At 50.9% G+C, this 24,555-nt stretch overlaps 1 protein-coding gene across 1 annotated transcript in view; it reads right to left on the minus strand.

Moving 5' to 3' along the window:
* Positions 1-42: 42 nt before the first annotated feature.
* dab1a (DAB adaptor protein 1a) overlaps positions 43-24,555 on the minus strand; it is a 280,483-nt gene continuing 255,970 nt past the window's right edge. Inside the window, exons 12-27 of the mRNA XM_051932968.1 lie at positions 23,855-23,951; positions 19,383-19,937; positions 18,905-19,032; positions 15,914-15,954; positions 12,685-12,831; positions 12,386-12,509; positions 7,585-7,726; positions 7,340-7,481; positions 3,815-3,947; positions 3,541-3,738; positions 2,267-2,507; positions 2,047-2,175; positions 710-873; positions 480-633; positions 311-379; positions 43-234 (exon numbers count right to left, since the gene is read on the minus strand). Of these exons, the coding sequence (XP_051788928.1) occupies positions 83-234; positions 311-379; positions 480-633; positions 710-873; positions 2,047-2,175; positions 2,267-2,507; positions 3,541-3,738; positions 3,815-3,947; positions 7,340-7,481; positions 7,585-7,726; positions 12,386-12,509; positions 12,685-12,831; positions 15,914-15,954; positions 18,905-19,032; positions 19,383-19,937; positions 23,855-23,951 (2,616 nt within the window). The 3' untranslated portion in view covers positions 43-82. The remainder of the gene's footprint in view (positions 235-310; positions 380-479; positions 634-709; positions 874-2,046; positions 2,176-2,266; positions 2,508-3,540; positions 3,739-3,814; positions 3,948-7,339; positions 7,482-7,584; positions 7,727-12,385; positions 12,510-12,684; positions 12,832-15,913; positions 15,955-18,904; positions 19,033-19,382; positions 19,938-23,854; positions 23,952-24,555) is intronic.

Genomic DNA, 24,555 nt, shown 5'->3' on the forward strand with positions numbered 1-24,555 from the left:
TTAGGGGGCGCTGCAGTTGCTTCAATGAAGGACACAAGTCAGTTTGGGGGAAAGCACTTTTTATTGGTTCACAGCCAGCCAATCAGCTGCAGGTAGCTGTTTCTGTGCCAATGCCATAACACTGACTACCACCATTCTTGGGGGCCGGATTGGCACACGACCTCGTTCTACTCTTCACTTGGTTGGCGCAGGTTGACCAGGGTGACCAGCAGCTCCAGTTCCCGTCAGTGGCAACTACAAGGGAGAGCAGTCAGAAGTCAGTGTGGGGAGGGGGACTGGCGAGGGGCACAGCTGCTGGCATAAGGCTTACCTGTCTTCTGGGAGATCTCACAGGCGAGCCCGCTGAAGCCGAGTGGGCACACACATTCACACCCTGTGCCTTTGAAGACAAAGTCAGACGATAGTTAATGAAGGTCCACCAGTCCAGTGCCCGCCGCCCCAGGGTTCTGAAGTCCTCCCAAAGCCCCTTCAGCACTCACCTTTCCGGATGGCCACCCCGTTGTTAAGGCAGGGGGCACAACGGCAAGCGCTCGACTCGGCCAGGTACTCCTGAAGTGCCTGCTGCATGTGGCGCTTGATGATGCCAGCGTTCCTGAAGATGGTGGGAGTGATGAGTTGGAACAGGGGCTCCGTCTGCAGGGTAGTGAACTCAGATATGAGATGAGACCCCCTGACTGCACAACTCCCCCCGCCGGACCACCTGGCTCACCTTGAACTCAATGATGTCGGGATTGTACTGGACGGACTCGCCCCACTTCTGCATGACCTCCACGGTGGGGAGCTTGTTGTATGCCAGGCGGCTGATGAACTCACTGGTGCCACCTCTCACGTTGGCAATGAAGTCCTCCACCAGGGACCGCTTCTGTGTGTCATCTAAGGAGGTACAAAAGCAGGGGATGAGAAAATGTACGGCTGTGCCAAGGCTGACATGGGCATACACAGGGCACTTACGCTGCCTTGAACTTTTCATTGGCATTGCCACACAAGCCAGGCACAGAGTCAGCTAGGTGGGGGACACAGGCCGAGGACCCCCCCTGTACCACTTGCTTAAGGTCACATGACATCTAGCAGAGGTCAAGGCTGGCATAGGAATTCAAAGGGCACTTATGCTGGTTTGACCTTTTCATTGGCATTGCACTGGATGTGGATCTGCCACTCAAGCCAGTAACAGAGTCAGCTTGGGGGCACACAGGCCAAGGACTCATCTGTGTCACCCACTGAAGGTCACATGACATTCAAAAGAAGCAGAACAGGAAGGAAAGAGGAATAGTAGGAGCTATGCCAAGGCCAGCATGGGCATGTAATGGGTGCTGATGTAGGTTTGACCATTTTGTTTGGTGTTGCACTTTATTTGGATTTGCCACAACTGCTGGGTAACACACACAGACCAAAGACACACCTGTGCCACCAGCTGCCATTTTCATTCAAAGGGCATTGATGCTGGTCTGTCTGTTTCATTGGCAGCACACTGTACATAAATCTGCCAGGCATGCCAGGCACTTAGTCAGCCTTGTTTGGCTCATGGACCAAGGACCCACCTGTGCCTCCCACTAAACATCACATGCCAGCTACTAGAGGCAGAACAAGAGGGGATGAGGAAAAGTGGGGAGAATGTCAAAGAAGTTGGCATCCAATTTGCACTAATACTGGTTTGACTTAATAATTGGCATTGCACTGGCATTATGGACCTTCTAAATAAGTCAGGCACAGAATCCACTTGGAGGGGCACACAGGCTGATGACCCCCCAGGTGCCACCTACTAAAGATCACATGACCGTATCATTTTATTCTTCTGTGAAGCCCCATATGGATGTGGTGATGTGGTGACTTCCAAAGAGCTCCTAGTACCAGTCCCAGTGCCCCCCATGCCAGTTATCCACCAATCACAGCTGACCTTAATGACTTTATTGCTGGCTCCACGGTTCTCATCCCCCTTTCCTAGTTGGACTCCCAGTACTCTCTTCTGTCCAACCATCCCATCTCCCCCAATATATACCAATTAAACCCTGAATTCAGGAAGGTGCCATTCCCGCCCTGGCAACTTACCCCCGATCTCTTTGAGAAGTCCGTTACAAAAGCCAGCATTCAAGCCACCCGACACGTAAACTCCTTTAATGTTGGCACCGAGTCTCAGTCCTGCGGAAGTACAACTCTTGGCATCACTCAGAGTGTACCCTGCCAAAGCCAATGAGAGGAAAGCGGTGACAACCTGGAGGTCTCACTGGCGGGTGGCATAGTGCCCCCCCCAGCTGCCCCCACCACATACCCGAATTCTCCAGCGCCCTGCGATTGAGGGCCACAGTGAATTCATAGAGCCCACCCAGTGTGGCCTCCATGATGTAGTGGGTGCCGTAGTCCTGGAAGAGCTCCCTGTACTCGCCGTAGGTGAACTCCAGCGGCAGGCGGTTAACCCTGGCAAAGAACTCGGGGTGCAGCATCAGGTCCCGGGGCTTCAGAACGTAGCGGGCCACTTCCAGTCTCGAGCTGGCCCGCACAAAATTGTTTTCCTGTGAACAGTATGAAAAGTGACAAAAAATGACAAAGTGAAAAGGCCAGGCTGGCATAATGAGGTCCACCACCGCCTCGAACTCGAGACCCACGCTGAGAGACCTGGTGGGCTACGGCTGGTCCTATGAGACCTGAGGATCAGTGAAATGTCAGGGCGCTATAAAACAACGAATGGCTGATGGAGCAAGAACATAGATAGATAGATAGATAGATAGATAGATAGATAGATAGATAGATAGATAGATAGATAGATAGATAGATAGATAGATAGATAGATAGAGTGAAAGGCACTAGATAGATAGATAGATAGATAGATAGATAGATAGATAGATAGATAGATAGATAGATAGATAGATAGATAGAGTGAAAGGCACTAGATAGATAGATAGATAGATAGATAGATAGATAGATAGATAGATAGATAGATAGATAGATAGATAGATAGACATGAAAGACATTCTGATTGATCTCTCTATCAGTAGACCTCCATTGCTGAGGTGTGACTCTCAGATCTCTGTGTCCGATGTCATTTTCCTCGCTGGCCTGATCCTGTCACCTCTCCTGTCCTTCCTCCTTTGTTATCCACTCCTGTCACACCTTTGCCTTACTTGATATTCTCCTGTCACACCTTGTCACACTCCTGTCACACCTTTGCCTTTCCTGATATTCCTGCCTTCTTTCTCTCACCATCCAATACTATTGGCCATTGAAGTGTAAGCCCATCAGATCTCCATTCCCACTCTGGCCTGATCCCGTCAGCACTCCGTGTCCTGCACTTCTCCCTTTGCTATCCATCCCTAATGCTCCCTTCACTCTGATTGGTTCACATCTCCCATGATCCCCCAGTGTGAGCCCCTCAGATCTCCATATCCTACGCCGTTCCCCACTCTGGCCTGACCCTGACAGCTCCCGGTGTCCTGCAGTTCCACTCTTTGAAGAGTCTCCCCTTTGGCGAGTGACACCAGTGTGACTCCTGCAATGACAAGGACACTGGTGTCCCAAAAGGAGGAAGGCTCAATGGACTGAACTCACCCCGGCAGAGTAGTGGCGCATCCTTTTAATTAATTTTTTCTGGCTCGCATCGTTGTAGTTGAACCCGAACTCGAATACTCCCGGAATTGAGAAGCCAATGGCGAACTCCGTCTGGGAGCTGTGGGCGCGCATCGTGTCCTTCTCGATCTCGGTGTACGACTCAAACTCCTTCAGGTCGAACTCATAGGTCCCCTTTGTCTGCAGACAGAGAGGTGAGGATGGTGAGGAGGCCGTGTATCGGGCAGTGCTGGCACCGGGCGTCCAGTCGGCTTACCTCGAGGGTGTAGCTTTGCAGGTTGTGTGGCTTTCTGAATCGGGTGTCGTAGATGAAGTACGGGAGGCAGCTACCGGCGTAGTACCGGTTATCGAGGACGGTCCCCTTCAGGCTGCTGTCCAGCACGTCAACCCTGAGGAAGACACCATGAGAGAAGTTCAAAGTGACTGACCGCTGACTGACGGCTAATGACGGCCTCCTGAGTCTGAGCTCAGTGTGGGGTCAGAGGGCACCAGTCAGTGGGGTGACCACAAAAACTGCAAGAACTGACCAGCAGGCGAATTCTGAGTGGAAAGAAAGAAGCAGAGAAACACCCAAACAGTGGAGAATCACAGTGGGGACATTGGTGACCAATAGAGTGGCCTGGGGTGACATGAGGAGGGATTTTGTCTCCCAGCACAGCAGACTGGCACCCGAGAGGTGTAGACATGGCCATGCAGCGAGATAAAACACAGATAAAGGGCTGATGAATTTGTGAGGCCAACAGAGGGCGCTCTTTGTGTGTGTGAAGGCATCTGACTCGCCTCATGTGTGCAGAAAGGAAGCAAACCCGACACAGCATGCAGCTCGTTGCCCCCTAGTGGGGATTTACAGAAAGTGCAGAGCACCACCGAGTGGAAAAAGTCTGTCAGTGCACCCTGAGGATGTCACTAAGGTGTAGAGAGGGGTCACCCCTTCAAGAGTCCACTAAAAGTGAAGGGCCTTAAATAAAAAGTCATGAGAGGGCCAGTGAGTTTGTGTGGCCAGCAGAGGGCGCTCTTGTGTGCCATTCAGTCAGAGAGTGAAGGCAAACACCTTGACATGTGTGTGGAGGAAGGGAAAGAGACGCAACCCTGACGCAGGCGTGCAGATCGGCGCCCCCTAGTGGGGATTTACAGACAACATTACGGAAGTAAGACCTCTGATCCTTGAGCCTGAGGATGTGACAGCCACTGAGGTACAGAGAGGGGTCACAACTTCGACACTCCGGCAACTGTGGAGCACCTCAGATAAGAAAGTGGGTGTGTGGAGCCAGCAGGGGGCGCTCTCGTATCTCATTTAGTTTGTGAATGGGATGCAGTGAGTGAGTGAAGACAACTGCCTTGTCTTGTGTGTGTGTGTGTTTGAGCAGACATCCTCTCCGACACTGCATGCACCCTGCTCCGCTTACTGGAAGGTTATGGAGACAGCAGGGCGCCACCCAGAGGTAACAGTCCATCATAGCTGTGGTCACAGCTGAGCTGCAGAGGATGTGACAGCCACTGAGGTAGAGAGGTGGGACGCACCGTCAACAGTTCACTAAATATGGAGTGTCTTAGATAAAGTGTAGTGAGAGGGTTAGTAAGGCTGTGTGGCCAGCAGGAGGCGCTCTTGTGTCCTGTTGAATTGGTTAATTGAATTATGTGTGCGGGTATCTGCTCTGCTCCTTGTGTGCAATCCTAACATTCAGCTTGGCGCCCCCTAGTGGGGATTTACAGACGAGGCAATGGCATTAACTCCTTTATGGAAGCAGGGACTTCAGATCTTTAAACCTGAGGAGGTGGCAGCCACTGAATAAACAGAACGGTCACCAGTTCAACTGTCCAGCAAATGTGGAGCACATCAGATGACAAGTAGTGAGTGTGTGCAGCCAGCAGAGGGCGCTCTCATCTCCCATTTAGTTTGTGAACGGGATGCAGTGAGTGAGTGAAGGCAACTGCCTCATCACATGTGGTTGGGGGGGGGGGGGGCACCCCGACACAGCATGTAGCTCGGCACCCCCTAGTGGGGATTTGCTGACAAAGCAATGCACCACCAATGCTAATACTCCGTTATGGGAGCAGGAACTTCTGATCTTTAAACCGGAGGAGGTGGCAAAGCCAATTGGGTCACCAATTCAACATTCTAACATTTAGAAAAAAGTCGAGTGAGGTTAATAAGAATGTGAGGCCAGCAGATGGCGCTCTTGCATCCCATTTAGTTGGTGAATCACATTGTGTGTTTGTATAGGAGGCCACAGCCTGCAGCTCAGCTCCCCCTGCTGGGGATTCACAGACAAGGCAGGGCACCACCAACACTAATAGTCCTTCATTCACAGCAGGAGGAACATCTGACCCTGAAGATGTCACTGAGGTACAGCGTTGGGTCAGACCTTCAACAGTCAGAGAGAATGTGGAGCACCTGAGATATAAAACAGTGAGAGAAACAGTGAGAGCATGAGGCCAGCAGAGGGTGCTGTCGAGTCACAGGTAGCTTGTGAATGGGACTGAGTGAGGGAGTGAGAGCCTCGCTGTGTGTGTAGGAGCAGAAATCATCTCTGGCACAGCATGCAGCTTGGCTCCCCCTAGTGGCGATTTATAGATGAGGCAGTGCAGAACCATCAATAACATTCCAATATAGCAATAGGGACAGCTGATCCTGGACCCTCAAGATGTGACAGCCACTGAGGTGTAGAGACGGGTCACACCTTCAACAGTCCAGCAAATGTAGAGCACCTTAAATAAAGATCAGTGAGAGGAATAGTGTGTGTGTGTGTGTGAGGCCAGCAGAGGGCGCCCTCACAATCTATTTAATCTTTGAATGGCATTGTGTGTGTGTGTGTGTGTGAGGGTAGTAATTGTATGAAACACTGCATGCAGCTCAGGCTCCCCCTAGTGGACAGTGCACCACCCACCAATACTCCATCCTAACAGCACAGACATCTGATCTTTGCTTCTGAGGACGTCACGGTCCCTTCCTGTAGGTACAGAGTCGAGTAACCCCTTGAACAGACCAACGCGCTTGGAGCACAAAGTAGTGAGTGGTTAGTGGAGAGTGAGGCCAGCAGATGGCGCTCTTGTTACCTGTGCCAACTGAAGGTAAGCCCGACACAGCATGCAGCTCAGGTCCCCCTACTGCAGTGCACCCCCCAAGGGAAACATCCCATTAATGGAGGTGGGAAACATCTGAGTGGCTTGATCCTCAGCATATGACAGCCCCTGAGATGTACAGGTAGGTCCCCCAGCAAACCTGGAGGGAGTGGGTTAGTGGGTGTGTGAGGCCAGCAGAGGGAGCTCTCACGTCCCATTTAGCTTGTGAATGGGATTGCCTGCTGGAGCTCCGAGTGGCTGGAGTTGACTTAATGGACAGTCGTCATTACAGGAGTCAGGCAGCCTCAGTGTGACCGGGTGGAGCTCTGGGGGTCTGCAGCTTGACTCTACTGGTGCCCCCTTGGAGTTGGCGCCACCCACTTGGAGCTCCAGGGTGCACAGCGTGCACGTCAGCTCCCCCTGCTGGAGAGCCCCTGTATGCACATGTCTGACTCGACGGCTCCTCCTCCGGGTGCCCATCTGTTTGCCAGTCTGCTCTGACCTCTGACCTCTGTCCCCATTCCCAGAACTCACAGAGTCTGTTTGCCTAACGAGTCTTAAACAAACACGGCACTCTCTGGACTTCCCGGCAGATCAACTTAGTTTTGGATAAGCGGATGCCCTGCCAGGAAGCCCCCCCTCTTGTCTCCCCCTGCCCCGTTTCAGCCCACTGCTGTGTAGACTGCCATTCAGGCTCATCTCCCAGCGGGACACTGACCCCCGTGCAAGGCGCTCGATGCCCCAGTGCTCCTCCGTCTTGCTCTTGCATGCAGGGTTGACACTCTTGCACTTCTGCTCATCTGATTTGTCACCACAGTCATTGTCACCATTGCAGCGCAGCCTGCTGGGAATGCATCGGCCTACGAGAGACACGGTCATCTTTAGTCACCTAGTTGATTAGTACATGCTGGGAATCATCAGCCGGACGTGGAGTCGACCAGCCTGGCGCCGCCATCTGCTTACCTGTAACGGCACAGACGAAGCCCTCGCAGCGGACTGAGGCTCTGCAGGGGGCCGAGGGGGCACAAGGCTCCTCGTCCAGGCCACGCTCCAAGCACCGCTCACCGCCAAACTGGGAAGGCTGCTCCAGCTTCGCAAACCGGTACTACAGGCAGGGCGTCAAGGAAAGAGAAAAAATGATAGGGGTCCCAGAGTCAAGGGGGGTCCCACAGTGAGTGACATTAGAATGTTGGCAGAGATGATTCACTGTGGAATGGGGCCCATGAAAAAATAAAAGGATCTCAGCACTGGTGACCTGAATCCCAGCGGGGGTCCATCAGCTACTAAAGCATCCCAGCCTGACAAGAAGAACCAGAGACCCCCAAGAGCAGTGAGCTGCGGCCCCTTCTTTAAGGCCATGGCTCCAATGATGCTTGGCGTTAATCAGAGGCCATTTGGACCACAATGTGACGGGCGGACTCTGTAACTGGAGGGGGTACTGCTGAGTTGGGGACCCTCTGAAACGTGAGAACACACTTGTGCTTACATTGTGACAGCTGAGGTGGACCCCCTCTTGAAGTTTGGGACACTCGCTGGCAGAGGGATGGGCTGGCAAGTACCCAATAAGTGAAACCCACTGCAATGCCACCCTCCTCAATTTGAGGACCTAAACAGTAAAGAAATGGGGGCTCACGTGAATTTAAGGACCTCATGATCAGGATGATGGACACTCTGTCTACAATGCCAGGGGCTTAGTGAAAACACCGAGGGGCTTTCATGACATAATGGACCACACTGATCAATGGATCAGAGGACCCCAAAGCTTATTAAGATGGGACCCTCCAGAATAAACGGGCCTCACTAATAAGAAGATGGACACAGCTTAATAACTTCTACCATGGAGCTTTCATGAAATAAATGTATTGGCCCCTCAGAGTAGGCCCCTCCAAGAGAAAAGGGCCTGACTACCAAGAGGATGGACTCCATATCTTCAACGTGAGAAGCTTGAGATCTAAACTGTGAGGCTTTTATGAAAAGAAGGACCCACCGCTAAGGTGAATCAGACCACTGCTTTAATGTAATGAAGTTCACTATCAAATTAGGACCCTCAAGAAAAAAAGGGGCCTCACAACTGAGGAGATGATCACAATATTTACAACATGAGAAGGTCACTACTAGCACCACGGAGCTTCATGAGTTACAGAGATTGAGCTTAAGGAGATCGATCCACCACGTTAGTGCCAAAATCTCAATGTGACCAGGAGGACGGGACCCCCATAAATAAAAGCTGGACCACATATCTACAGTTTGTGACGCTCACTGCAACCATGACAGGTGAAATGAAGACACTCAGTGGCACTACAACCAAAATGGGTGGCAGGAAGACACTCAGTGTCACTATATTCATGACGGGTGACACGAAAATACTCAATGTCACTACATCCATGATGTATACTACTCTCCTTATCCATGATGTGTGACACAAAGACACTCAGTGTCACCACAACCAAAATGGGTGACACAATGACACTCAGTGTCACTAAATCCATGATGGGTGACATGAAAATACTCAATGTCACTACAACCAGGATGGGTGACACGAAGGAGTGCAGTGTCACTACAGCCATGATGGGGCACCTCAGAAGCAAAGGACGTCACCACTAAGGAGATGGCCCACCATGTGAGAAGCTCACCATCAGTAACAGGAGATTCCCCAACATCAGAGATGATCTCGTTATTTTAATTTCCAGAGTTCACTTCCTCCAGGAGTAAAGGGCATTACTGTTGAGGAGATGGGCCTCCACTATGATGTGGGAAGCCCACCAGGAGGATGGATCTCTCATTAAACAGTGGGCCTCAGTATCAAGTGATTGGGTTTACTTGAGGTGCCTGAGGACCACCATAAAGATGGATTCCACATAAAGCAAAGGGCCACATTATAAAGCAGATGTGGCCATAATGTGCAATGCTAACTACCACAAACATGGGACCCCCTGAACTAAAGAACTTCACAACTGAGGGGAGACTTCAACACTGGAATGCGAGGAGCCCAGGGTCACCGTGATGGGACTTAAATGAAACAAAGTGCCTTAATACAGCAAAGATGGATCACCTGCTATAGGGGGAGGAGCTCACGGCCATTAAGGTGGGACCCTCAAACAAGGTGAAGATAGATGGACACAGGGAGACCAGCCAGGAATGAAGGACCTCACCCTCGTGGAGATGAGTCCTCTACTTCACAAGGGAGGAGTCTTCTAGAAACAAAGAGGTTCAGGAGATGAGCTCAGTCTTAGGAAAGGGGGGTCCCCTGTTGAAGTAAAGGGCCTCACTATCAGGTAGACAACATTGTGAGGAACCTTCCACCAGTAAGACGGAACAATCTAGAAATTAAAAAAGTGGATGTATAACATTATTGCATGGAGGTCACTACCACCACAGTGACTCTCTCAAGAAAGAATGAAAGGGTCTCACTGACAGGGAGATGGACCCTCTACTTTAATGTAAGGTCTCAGGACAGAGGGTCTCACAATTAACGTGACGGATTTGTTCTGAGCAAGAAGGGGCCGTCATGAAATAAAAGGCCTAACGATCCATAAAACAGGCCATCTGTGACAACCCGAAGGGCCTTCATCACCAAGGCAAAGCTCTCATGAAATAAAGGGGGGCTAACAATCAGTAAAGTGGGACCCTCACTAAATTAAGGGCCTTACTATCAAGAAGATAGAATGTGAGAAGCTCGCAGCCACTAAGATAAAGTGTCCATGAAATTAACAGCCTCAACATCCAAAGCTGCCCACTACTCCCTGAAATGGAGAACTCATGAAACAAAAGGGCCTCACCAAACAGGGGACGTGACCACCAGAGCAATGTGACGAGCCCCTGAAGAGCCAAAGACCCTCAATGCAGTGGAGACATGACACCATTAAAATGTGAGGTGCAATCTATCAGAACGATGGGGCCCTCATAATGTAAAGGGCCTCACTAACAAGAAGATGGGGCCACCTGAGGTGCCCACTACCACTTAAATGAGAAGGGTCCCACTAAAGGAGCCATGGGGCACATACCTAAACGTGAAGAGATGATTGTTACTAAGATTGGGCCCCCCAGAAATAAAGGGCTCCATTATTGAGGAGACAGGTCACCATTATATTTTTAGGAGCTTATCATTAGTAAGAGAGGACCAAACTGAAAAAAAGTACCTTACAATGAAGAAGGTGGACCACCTGCTACAGAGCGGGGGGCTCAGGGCTCCTAAGAAGGCGTCCTACAGAAATAAACATCTTTTCTATTCAAGAGATAAACCCATTGCTTCATACCAGTAAGATTGGGTCCTTGTGAAATAGAGAGCCTTACTAGAGAGGTGCTAACTGCAACTAACAGGTGGACCTCCAGGAATATCTGACTTTGATGTCCAGGAGTGGGGCAGTTGCTGCGATATGAGGTACTTTCAGTAAACTGGGGCCGCCATGAAATAAGGGGCCCTCCTAAAGACATGTTAGGACCATTGCTTTGATTGAAGGAGGGATGGACTCTTGCTACAATTGGAGGATCTCTCCACCAGTAACATGGGGCCCCCTTGTGAAGTAAAGGACCTCAGACTCAAAAAGATGGGTCCATCTGGGGCACCTACTGCCCCTTAAATGGAGCTGACATGAAGGGACGCGTTAAAGAAAAGATATGGATGTTGATTTAATGTGCAGAGCTAACGTCGACTAAGAGGGGGCTCTCCAGGAGTAAAGGACTTCACTAGTCCTACAATCTGATGAATTTATTATCATTGGAATGGATCTGAGATCCATGATGGCTAACCTGCTGCAGAGTAAGAGGAGCCCACCCAGAAGATAAGGACCTTACTATTTAGAAAATGTCACCTATCAGTAAAATGGGACCCTCGTGAAATAAAGGGCCCTACTAGGGAGGTGATAGGACCTTTACTTTAATGTGAGGAGCCCACCGCTCCATTAGAAAGGAACTTTACTATCCAGGAGGCGGTGGGGTGGGGGGCAGATATAAGTAAGACCCTTGGGAAATAAAGGGTCTCACCATCAAGAATATGCAATGTGTTATATAGTGCCTTTCACTCTGTCTATCTATCATTACATAACACCTCTCACTCTATCTATCTATTGTACCTCTCACTCTATCTATCTATCTATCATATAGTGCCTTTCACTCTGTCTGTCTATCAGTCTATCTATCTATATATAGTGCCTTTCACTCTATCTATGTATCTGTTATATAGCGCCTTTCACAGTAGACAGTATCCCACGATTATCACCTGGCAGCTCTCACATTACTGGGGGGTCCAGTCTGGTATTTTGGTCCTCACAGTTTGCTGGAGGGGGTGTGCATTTCACCAGTATGAATGTTTTTTTATTATTATTTTTTATAGTTCCTTTCATCAATGTCAATATCGCAGTATTATTTGCGAGACTATAATTCAGACCCTCACTTATTACATCAGAATCAGGGGGATTCCTAGAGGGTTAAATATGAGCAGCATGCTGGCACAGCAGTTAGCGCTGCCACCTTACAGAATCCTTGGTTGAAATGCCATCCTGGGGTGGTGGTCTTTTTCCTTATGTTTTAGATTCCCTTGTTATTTTTTATTTTTCTTGACAAGCTCTACCTTACCAGATGCCAGTATGAGAGCAGTGCCCTCCTGGTGGTCTTGCTATTGAGGCCCTCCTATCAGCATTCCAGCCACTATCAATGGCCTTCAGCAGTTAGCAGGAAGTCTTTGGCCCTAATCCTGTGGTGAGTAAAGGCGCTATAAAGAGTCCCTCTGAGTTGTGCCCCTCTGCCTGACGGGGGTCATACTCACCCTCTTCTTCTGGCATGAATCACACATGCTCCAGGGAGACCACGGGGTCAGCAGGCAGTCGATGGGCTCTGGGGGGCCCGCCACAGAACGTGTCCATCTCTTTTTGGCCGTCGTCCCATTCTCGCTGCACGAAATGCAAAGCTGATGTCAGACTGGGATGCCAGTGATGGCCCAGTTCACAGGAGTGGGCGCAGTGGGGAAAAAGACGCCAACAAAAGGAGACCAAGATGGAGAGAAGGACTCAGAGGAAACATAAAGCACCAGTCCTGCCTTAAGTGAGGCTGGTCACCCGTACTTACCTGGCGCCAGTTGTCTGGGTGAAGCAGAGGGCAGAGTAAAGGCAGAAGAGCAGAATGCGACTCCACATGATGGCCGCCTGGCGAGTGTTCGTCTGCTGCTGCCCGACTGTCTGTTTACACTCCCCTGTTGACTTGAGGGCCACACATTAACCTTTGTCATCCCTAGGGGCGGGTCAGGGGAGGGGTGGCACCCACAGGCTCCTCCCCCACATGAGTGCCCTCTGACCTTTGACCAAACAGACCATGTGACTCTCTGTCTGCAGTTAGGAGGTGTTTATTGGAAACGAGATTACATGGTGAAGGACAAAAAGCAAGAAAAAGAACCGAGTGAGAAGCGAGTGTCCATCCACATTGGCCACCTGTTAGCTGAGGTAAAGTGAGATCAGGTGTCAAAGAGGCAGGAATCAGCTGAGACGTGACCACAAATTAAAGGTGGACCCCCCCCCCCCCCCCAATAACCCAACACCAGACCGGTAAGAGTGCCCAGCACGGAAGGGGTGATGATGGCTGTGGCATAGCTGCACATGAAATGAAGAAAGCCCTCCTAGCTAGGGGGCGCTGATGAGCACCTTATTGGGGGAATACGTCATTATGCCTAACTGTCGGGCGCCTTACTGGCTGAGGAGGGAAACTGCAACACCTGACAGGCCAGGCCTTGAAAAAGCATCATGGTGGACTTGAATGAAAGGCGCTATATAAGACACAGAGGAGCACCTGGCAGGTAGACTGACCCTGCTGTATTATATGCAGTTACTGAGACCAAGTGTAGGACTGGGGGTGCAAACATCAACCCTGGGCACCTCTGACAGTCCACTTTACTGTGTGGCATTGCCAGGAAGGTGGCCTCTAGAGGGGCCCATTGGAGGACATTTTTCTGCTGCCCACCTAAATAACACAGGTGCCAGGCTTTGTGCCACTGTATTGTTTTTATGTGCCATGGGTGACATCCCATTGACACAGCAATCACAAATAGCACTAAGGGTCTTGGAGTGCTTTGGGTGTCACTGTGTTTGTATGGTCAGGGCCCCCGAACTCACAGTGGCAGGACATGGGGACACAGGCCACCTCACATTTTAATTATGGGGCCCGACTCATCAGCTTGCTGGTTTTGGGGACCCAGTGTGCTGCAGTTTCATGAAGATGTCACATGGCACTGCACCTTTAAAACTGGGGTCACTGTGGCCCCTCAATAATGTATTTCCTCATGTAGAGTGATTCAGGCCTGCTCCGGGGTCATTTGCCATTGTGTTTTCCTACTGGGGTTGCTTGTGACATTTTTTTATTTTGGGGTCACTGATACCTCAATTTGTGATTCTGGCCTTGCTGTGTTTTACCATTAGAGACACTTAGAACATCTGTTTAAGTTTTGGGGTCACCAGATGCTTCACTTTATCATTTTGGGGTCACTAGACATTTCCTTTGAGCTCACTTAGTATTTCAATTTGAAAAAGATAAATTCTAAGAGTTGTCTTTTTGGGGTTTATTTTTATTCTTTGGGGGTCACCTGATTTCTCACGTTGTCGTTTTTGGGTCACTTGCTGCTGTTTTTCCTCATTTGGGGTCATCAGGTGATCTCATTTGTAATTTTAAATTTGGGATGACTGATGCCACAGCGTCATTTTAGGGTGACTGTTGGGTGCAATGATTAACCCATTGGGGTGACCAATGACTCGTGTCGTCACTAGGCACTGATCTCCCACTTGGGGTCACTTGGTATGTTTTTATTTTGGGGTCACCAATGGCTGACTTGTCACTTTGCATTGGCTGTGATTTGTTGATTTTGGGGTCACTACCAGGTGCTGTGTTTTCTCATGAGGGGGTCCATTGGTAGCAGTTTGAAATTTTGGGGTCACCCAAGACCTCATTTTGGGGTCACTACCAGGTGCTGTGTTTTCTTATGAGGGTCCATTAGTCAGTTTTACATTTTGGGGTTACCCAAGGCCTCATTTTGGGGTCACTACCAGGTGCTGTGTTTTCTTATGAGGGTCCATTAGTCAGTTTTACATTTTGGGGTCACCCATGGCCTCATTTTGGGGTCACTACCAGGTGCTGTGTTTTCTTATGAGGGTCCATTAGTCAGTTTTACATTTTGGGGTCACCCATGGCCTCATTTTGGGGTCACTACTAGGTGCTGTGTTTTCTCATGAGGGGCCCATTGGTAAGAGTTTTACATTATGGGGTCACCCAAGGCCTCATTTTGGGGTCACTACCAGGTGCTGTTTTCTTATGAGGGTCCATTAGTCAGTTTTACATTTTGGGGTCACCCAAGGCCTCATTTTGGGGTCACTACCAGGTGCTGTGTTTTCTCATGAGGGTCCATTAGTCAGTTTTACATTTTGGGGTTACCTAAGGCCTCATTTTGGGGTCACTACCAGGTGCTGTGTTTTCTTATGAGGGGCCCATTAGTAAGTTTTACATTTTGGGGTCACCCAAGGCATCATTTTGGGGTCACTGCTCAGGGTTGTGTGTCCTCAGTTAGGCGCCCCCCCCCCCCCCCCCCCTTGTTGAGGTCACCGGGTGCCGCTTACCTTGGTGGTGCCGGGGTCCACAATGACGTTTAATGTTAATATTTACAAACTAAATGAGAGAAGGAAGCAAAGAAAAGCGCGATTTGGGCCAATGGAGGTTCAGATGCTTTAAAGCCTTTTGTCTCGCCGCGACTCCAGAAGGTCGGACTTAGAAAATAAAAACTCCATCTCAATTGTTTGATTCGTGTCGTACAAAAGCTATCGGGCGTCGAGAGTCCAGCGGGAGGAGCGGCTCGGCTCGGGCCAATGAGTCCACAAGCGCCCCCCGCTGTCTGCATAGCCATCTAGCAGCAGAAGGAATTTCAAAAATAGCGTCTTTGATTCTTTTGTGCGCCCACATCCACGCCGCCCCCCCCACACCGATGGCAGTTTCAAGAAACTTTTGGTCCAAAGTGACAAACTCCACTAAAGTCGCGTCGGGCTGTCCACCAGAGAGGCGCGTCGGGCGTCAGAGACCCTCGTCTGTCCGTCCGTCCATTCATCCTCTAGAAAAGGAACAGTTCTGTATAAAAAGAGAATTATCAAAAAGCCCCGCCCCTCCCCTCCCCTGCCCCGCCCTATTCAGAGTGGGCAGGCTGCTGATGACCAAGAGGAAGCCATGGAGCCGCTCCAGCGACGCCGCGCCCGCACTCCACTGGCTGGCAGATGACACCTTCGTTAAGACAGGAGCGCCCAGTTGCTGCCCGCTCCGTCATGCTTACTTCTTCCACTTGTTAATCTGGGCATAGAGAGGATCGTTCTCCTGTGGAAGACAAAGTGGGCATTAGCCGGCTGGTCCAGATATGGGTCACCAACCAGTCTGGCGTGGGCACGGATATGACGGACAACAGCAGGGTGGCATTGGTCCAACGTCGACTCTGCAGTGGGCCGGGCCAAACAGCAGCACATGATGGCAGACATGGTGCCACTGTTAATTAACCCACTGGTCAGTGCCCACTCAAATGGCACCTGCACATGATTAACAAGAAGAGTGGCACAGGAGCACATCAGCTCACTATTAAAGAATGCCCAGTGCACAGGGACTGGCAAAGACGGGCAGTCTACATGCCACCTCGTCTCTCAGCGCTGCTAGCCTGGCACCAGAAAGTCTGCTTTCCAATACTGATCTGTAGTGTGGACGTCCATCTGATGCCACTAAAAACGTTCAATTTCAAACTCCAAGTTTAGACCAAAGAAGAAGGACAACCAGGGCAAAAGTAGTGGCCAGAACTGGCACCACACCGGGGCACAGATCCAAGCAGGATGGTAGAGTGGGCTTTACATAGCATCCTTGGTGCTAACCCTCTGAGTCCAGCCCCCCAGGAGTGTCACATTCAGCAGCAGCAAGTTACAAAGGGCACTGCCAAAGGACACTGGGGGTGGGCACTAGTGGCACTATCAATCATTGGTGGCTTACTGACTGGCACTGAGCAGACAAGGCACCCTGTGAGGCTTTAAGCAGCATGGGCCTGCGTTCCAGTGACAGGTGGCACGAGCCGACAAGCGGCCAGATGTTGGCCAGAAGGACACCAGCAAGTGCCAGTGCCAGCCCTGTGCCAACTTCCTGAGTGACGGCGTGACAGCTGAGAAAGAAGAGACTCCTGTAGGGAAACAAATGGAGAGATGCTTCATGGGTACCCGAGGGGCAGAGAGAGGAAAAGATGTGCGACCACAAGGACGGGGCAAAGGCAGAGACATGGCAGAGGTGACAGAAGAGCAGAGGGAGGAGAGACAAGGAGGGAGAAGAACAGCAGAGGGAGGAGAGGACACTGGAGGGGGGGGGGGCAGTGGGAGGGAGGTAAAGGGAAAGAACAGCGGGGGGGAGGGAAATGGAAGAGAACAGCAGAGCACAGAGGGAGGTGAGCAGCAGAGGGGAAAAGCAACAGAGGGCAGGTGGGGGGAACAGCGGAGGGGGCAAGAGAGACACAGAGGGAGAAATACAGCAGTAGGAGGAGACTACAACTGGGGGAACAGCAAATGAGGGGGGTAGCAGAGGGAGGAAGGGGGTAATGGGGAGAGTGAGCGGAGCACAGAGGGAGGTGAGCAGTGGGGGGGAATAGCACCAAAGAGAGAGCAGCGGGAGAAAAGCAAGAGGGGAGAATGGCACCAAAGTGCACAGAGGGGGGAGAGAAATAACAGAGGGAGGAAGGCAGAGAGGGAGAAGAACACCACAGAGCAGGGGGAGGTCAGAAGTATGACAGAACAGAAGCAGGCGAGAACAGTAACAGAACAGAGGGAGGTGAGCAGCAAAGGAGAAGAGCCCCAGAGTGCAGGGGTGTGAGTGAGCTGTAATTAAAATAAAAGAACAGTAAACGAGAGCAGAGGGAGAAGAGCGAGAGGAAAGAACAGCACTAATGTGCAGGAGGAGAACAGCCACGGAGAGCAGAGGAAGATTGCAAAAAGGGGCAAATAGCACTGGGAGGTAAGCAGTAGGGGAGATCAGCAGCTGGAGGGAACAGCAGTGGGGGTAGTATGTTATGATAAGGAGGAGCAGCAGAGAACAGGGGGAGTAGAGCAAGAGGAAAGAACAGCAGCAAGGTGCATTAGGAGCTGAGAGCGGTTGGGGGTGCAGTAGGGGAGAACAGCAGTAGATGACAAAGGGGGGGGTAGAAGGGAAGACGGCAACAGAAAGTGGGGGAGGCCAGTAAATGGAACAGCAACATAGGGCAGAGGAAGAAAATCAACATGCATAGACGGCAAAGAGCAGAGGGGGGTAAGCAGCAAAGAAGAACAGCAACAAAGAGCAGGGGTAGAAGAGCAAGTGGGGTGAATAGCACCAAGGCGCAGAGGGAGGTGAGCAGGTGAGGAGAATGACCACAGACTGCAGAAGAAGATTATAGTCTGAGGCAAATGGCTAAGAGCACAGGGAGGTGAGCAGCATGAGAGAATAGCAACTGAGACCAAATGCAGATGAGCAAAAGGAATGGCACCAAGATGAAGAGGGAGGTGCACAGGAAAGGAGAATAGCCACAGAAGGTAGATCAAGATTATAATCTGCAGCAAAGAGCAAAGAGAAGAGGGAGGTGAACAGCGGGGGAGAACAACCATTGAAAAAAAGTGAAGCAGAGGAAAAAAAAGAGGAGGGAGGAGTGATAAAGGGAGAATAGCAGGGCACCGAGACCAGCAGGAGGAGGAGGAGAGGAAGTAGACAGAAGAGCCAAGGAAGGTGGAGAGTGGCAGGTTCTGCCTGGTAGTGCTGGGCGCTATATTAAGCCATTGTGGGGGTACACAGGAGCATTTGGACACATGACAGCGGGCACACTTGACAGTAAATGTAGAGTGAGACAATGAGAAGCCCAACATAGAGACGACAGGTGGGCAGCAGGAAGACACAAGAGACTGGCAGCAGTGCCAACACCAGTAGGAGGAAGAAGAGGACAGATACCTACCCCAACCTGTGCTATCTAGCTAGCGAGCTGTGGGCTGCCGGGTTCAGCAGAAGGGTCAGCAGGCAGATCAGGGTTAGACGAGGCCTGAGACCCGCCGGCCTGGAAACGAAGGAAGAGAAAGCTGAGAGAACAGGACGTGCAGATAGAAGAGGACAGACAGACAGACATGCAGGACAAAAGGCGGAGCAGCAGAGCGCGCCAGACGCTTCACTGGGGAAAAGCGGGCATCTGAGCCAACCATGAGGATACGGGGGAAAGGCGGGGAGGGCTGCTTCTGTGCCAAAGAAGCATGGTGCCAGGTGGAACTCGCCGGATGGTACTCACTGCTTCCTCCTCGCCACTCCGCTGGGGACTGTCCTCCACCTCTCCGAACGAGTCGTCCGTCGCAGGGTCACTAGCGTGGGAGGCCGACGATTTGGATGGTGAGCTCTGTCGGGGGGCCGGAGTCGGAGCTGGGAACAGGAACAAAGAATGGCACATTTAGGGACAGCTACACATGTACCCGCTCGACCACCTGGCACAGACAGTGAACCCACCTTCCATAACTTACATGTTCTGGCACTGCTGGTGACCCTCTGGTCTTTGCCCTCCTTCATGCTACCCCACTTACAAATGCCCTGAAACTGACTGGCACCATCGCCCAATGAAACTCAAGGCATTTACCTCCACACAAAGTGTGACATTAGCACTTAAGTTGTTAGATCGGTGCCCCCATGACCCTTAAGTCCTCCTCTGCCCAACCAGCTGGATCCCTGCCAGCGTACCAGATGCCCAGCACAATCTAAAGTAGCAAATGACTCACGCGAGTTGGTGGACGGCGTCGTCGAGGTCACCGGTGTCAGGTTCATCTGGGAGATGTCGAAGTCGTCACAGTCATCGGCCTCCTGCGCCACGCCCACGCGGCTGAAGTAGGTGGAGAACGCCTCGGATGTGCACGCCAGGATGGGCTGCTCTGTCTTCCGTGATGGCACTGGAGGAGGCTTTGCCATCTGGAAATCTTTAAACATATCCTTGCCCATTTTTTGCTTGGACTGCCCTGCTTGTGGGCTGGGGGCTGCTGCCTCCGAGGAGGTGGTGGGTGCCGTGGCAATTGGCACAGCTATGCTCTGGAACATGGCAGCCGGCAAAGGGCCAACAGCCTGAGTTGGCATAAAGGCAGCGGTGGGAAATGCTCCTGCCATGGCGGCCCATTGTTGCTGGGTAGCAGGGAACATGTTGGCCTGGCCCCAAATCATCTGCTGGGTCCCGGGAATCACCTGAGGAACTGGAGACTGGGCTCCGAAGGCCAAGGGAGGCTGGGCTCCGAACGGTGGCTGACCCCAAAGGGCGGGCGGAATAGCGCCCATCGTGACGTAACCTGTGGCAAAGGCAAAGCACAGGGGGCAGCGTTAATGTGGGGGGCACACTGGACCAGGCAGCTAGCAGCATGGCAGACCTGGCAGGGCTGAATTGGAACCTTCTGTACAACTTTTAGAACAGGTGTCCACCACTGGCCTGGCACCAATGATCAGTGCCCACTGCCATAGACTGTACTGGCCAGACATATTGTGCTGACCACATATAGGGACTGACACTGAATGGTGGCCAAACACAGGGCTCTCAACACTCAAGACGTGACCAGCTGACCCCACTGGCTAAATTTTAAAAACCAGTCTCCTTAGACGGGCAGACATGGCAACATTACCCTCTAATGGTTAAGCCTAGTAATCAGTGCCACTCCCCTACCCACTAGGCAGATACAAGAACCAGTGCCCAGCACCCATTTCTGCCTAGACTCAGCGACACCCATTAGAATTCAGCACTCTTTACGGCCAAAGATAGCAAACAATGCCACCTGGTGACCAGGTCTAGAGTCACAGTGCAAAAACCCAATGACAACTGGACACACTGTACTGCCCCCTGCTGCCTGGATATAAGCACCAGTGTCCACTACTGGCCAATACGGGTAACTTGGAATTGTTGACCATGTACAGGAAACTCTACTGTCATCTGGACACATTGAGAATCCTCTGGTGATTGGACATTAGAACAACAGGTGACCACTAACCAGTAGGCACTACTGCCCACCTACAGAGCATCAATTGTTCTGTTGGCTAGACAGGTCAACCACTACCTACTGCTGGTCAAGCCTATAAATAAGTGACACCCCCCCAGTCCCATCTCCACTATTAAAGTACAAGAACCAGTGCCCATTTCTGCCCAGACTCAGTGACCCCCATTAGAATTCAGCACTCTTTATGGCCAAATATGGGAAACAGTGCCACCTGGTTACCAGGTCTAGAGTCACAGGGCAAAAACCCAATGACAATTAGACACACTGTAGAGCCCCCTACTAACTGGACATGAGACCAGTGTCCACTACTGGCCAATATAGGTAAGTTGGAATTGTTGACCATGTACAGGAAGCTCTACTGTCATCTGGACACATACAGAATCCTCTGGTGATTGGACATTAAAACCAGAGGTGACCACTCACCAGTAGGCACTACTGCCCACCTACAGCATCCATTGTTCTGTTGGCTAGACAGGTCAACCACCACCTACTGCTGGTTGAGCGTATAAATAAGTGACACCCCCCCAATCCCATCTCCACTATTAAAAGTACAAGAACCAGTACCCAGTGCCCACTTCTGCCCAGACTCAAACATGAGAACTTACTGGTGACTCTCACTAGATGCCAGCACCCTTTACTGGCCAAAGAAGGAAAGCAGTACCACCTGGCGACCAGGCATAGGGTTACAATGCAAGTAACCTGATGATCATCAGACACCCAGGTTGGTGTCCTCTGGTGGCTCGGCACAAGAACCGGTGCCCACATCTGCCGAGATTCAATGTACTGTGGAAATTTCTGACCAAGTATAAGAACTGCTGCTGACTGGCGACATGTGAAATCGGAGATCACCACTCACCATGCATGGCAACCAGTAGGCACTGCTGGCCACATAGAGCTTCCAATGCTCTTTTAGTTAGAGACGTCAAACGCTGCCCCCTTTGATGGTCGAGTCTACGAATTAGTGCCCCCCACCTCCCAGATAGTCAGACACAAGAAGCAATGACCAGCGCCCGCTTCTGCCCGGTCTGAATGACTCCCATTAGAAATCAACCTCAAAGATGTCACAGGAAAAGTACCTGCTGATCCTCAGCCACATGCATTAGTGTCCCCTGCTGGCTGGACACAAGAACCAGTGCCACCACTGACCAGACACAAGGAACTATGGGAATTACTGACCGTGTACAGGTACTACTATTGTCTACTGGATAGAAAAAGGACCTTCTGATAATGAGGAATAAAAGCCAGAGGTCACCACTCACCACCCATGGGAACCATTAGCCACTGCTGACCACCTACTGCAGCCACCGTTCTGTTGACTAAATATGTCAAACACAACCTACAGCTGAACACTCAGAAGAATCAGTGCCATCTAGTGGGCAGAAATAGAAAACATTACAAACATGGGCATCAGTGCCATCTGCTGGTCAGAGTCAAGAACAGGTGACTACTACTGCCCAGTCCCAGGAAGCTGTGCTTAAAGCCTACAAGACCTACGGCCTTCTGCTGGGCACAGGACACCAACCTCTGCCTCGGCCACCCTGTAAGCCACCTTGAGGACCCCAGATTCAAGGGCACTTTTTACCCACAGTTACTGACCACTGCCTGAGTGGACTTTATGTTTGTTTCTTTTCTCTGTCATCCTATATCATATTCCAAAATTTTTTTTGTATTGTGTCATGGTCACTAGTGGGGGGCATGCAGATAAGAATAACATGAGACTGTGGACACGTGACAAGAGACCCGAACTTGAAATGTGTCACCTGCTTGTCAGACACCAGATTAGCTATAAGACCTGCTGCCTTTCTTGGCCAAAGACCAGACTTAGGAGCCCCTGCTAACCACCCACACAGACTAGTGCTGGTCGGACCACTGCTGACCACTTATTGAAGACAGTGCTCTGCTTTGGATAGACCATTGACCAGATGCCTGGAAGTGGCACAAGCAGAATGAGTTCAGACTTGGTGCGGGAGGACACATTTTGGAAGAGAGCATGAGTTACCCACTGTCAAGTCAAAAGGTGGGCATCACAAACCTGTTCATGTGCTAATGGGGTACATGCTCAGTGAGTCTTAGGCCATGGCCAAGACTCTAAAAACTGCTAGGAGGTGCCAGCTCCTACTAGGGTACCACCTATGTCCAGCCCCTTCGCACCATGGTGCCTCCTCCTCCGTGCTCTCCACTTCCAGACTGGCCGCTCTCCAAAAAGCCATTAAATAAAAACAGAAGAGCGGGCACTTAGACAAGGGGTCTCAGGGATGGCAGCCAGTTGGTGCTGTCTGAGATGCCAGTTTTAAGTAAATTCCTCTAAGAAGTGACCTGATGAAAAAAAAAATCCAACAATTCCAAACTCTTGTGGTGCTGCCTACGGGGGCCAGCTGTCATGCTAGGTAATCACCTGGCATCAGAGTTAAGGGCTCCAGTCTGTAGGGGGCGCTGATCCCCTCTTTAGATGTCAGTGTCAATACAGCAGTGGTTCGTAAATCCATCTGCACTTCTTCTTTTGGGTGTTGGCACATCTGACCTCATAACCCTGTGCCCCCAGGTCTCCTTCAACATCTCTTTGTTATTCTTATCACAATTTAGTGCCATCCTAAAATGCATGGCATGCTTGTCAGCCACAGCAAAGATACATTCCATAGGCTGGCCCTGCATTTGTGCCCCACCAAAGTAAACTCCAGGCACTTATTCACATGCTGTCACACCTGTCCATGGAGACTCTGTGCCCACTCTACCTAACTGGGCACACCAGGCTCTGGCACACTGGTTTTTATACAGCTTCCACTTCTCATGGAAGCTACGGCCATCTTATTTAAAATCCAGTACAGGTACTGGGCCTCATACACCGTCCCAATGCCAGTCTGAGGTGGGTGCAGCATGCAGCCCCTGGGGTGGTCACTGATAAACACAGCCTGGCATTTTGTAAATACATGGCAGTTGAAAGAGCCTGGCATGCAGTGGGCATCAACTCAGAGCACCTGCCTAGACAAAGGATTGTCTCAGGAGATGCTCTGTTAGTAACAGAGAAACAGGAGGGAGAAGTGCAGAGCTCATTGCCACTTTTAGGGGGTGCTGGGCAGCATTCCAACCAAAATGAGGTGCGGGGGCCAGAAAACAAAGAGCAACTGAAACTGAGTGCAAAAGAGGAAAACGGTGGCACTGTGCCTTAATCTAGTATCTGTGCCATAGAATGACAAGTCACTGCAGTGGCAGAACGTCATTACCTGAGGGTACAGCGGTAGGGCTGAATGGCCCAAACATTTCCATAGGGGGCTGGTGGGACGTGCCTGGTTCAAGGGAGTTGGCTGGAGAAGCTGGAGTCTGCAGAGAAAAGAGAGAAAGACATTTGGGTTAGGAAAAACGTGTTAGGGGGGCAAGTAGGGCACTTTGGGGTCGAATGCCAATCACACCCATGACCAAAACCAACTGGCGAATAAACAGCTACAGGCAATGTTAAAACAATTCTCTCCTTTGGCCACTAGGCGGCAATGCTGAGCAATCACTCCAGGGGGTCATATGTTCCAGGTAGAAATTAACCCCCCACACCCCCCAATCAGGGTGTTCTCCCATCAGCTTCACTTTTTACATCATCATTTGGGGTTAAGATTAAAAAAAGAAGCAAGCATCCCTGGCACTAAAGCAACAAGGGGGCAGGTGGCATCATTGCCAAAACTCACTGGACCTTCTGATGGACAGTCAAGTCCAGTGGCCTGCCAGGTATTTGCCTCTAGCACATTGGACAGTGGCGGCACTTAAAATGTTTTAGGGCACAACCAAGGAAGAGTGGGAATCAAATGGGCATAAAGCAGGAATAACGAGTGATGGTGGCCATGTTTAAACATAGCAAGCCCACAGTAAATGAATTAACCCTAACCTTAAAACTGGTAGGCCGTTGGGTGCCATTTGATGAATTAAGGAAGAACGG

Source organism: Erpetoichthys calabaricus, chromosome 10, assembly GCF_900747795.2.
Source record: "Erpetoichthys calabaricus chromosome 10, fErpCal1.3, whole genome shotgun sequence".
Lineage (NCBI taxonomy): Eukaryota > Metazoa > Chordata > Cladistia > Polypteriformes > Polypteridae > Erpetoichthys > Erpetoichthys calabaricus.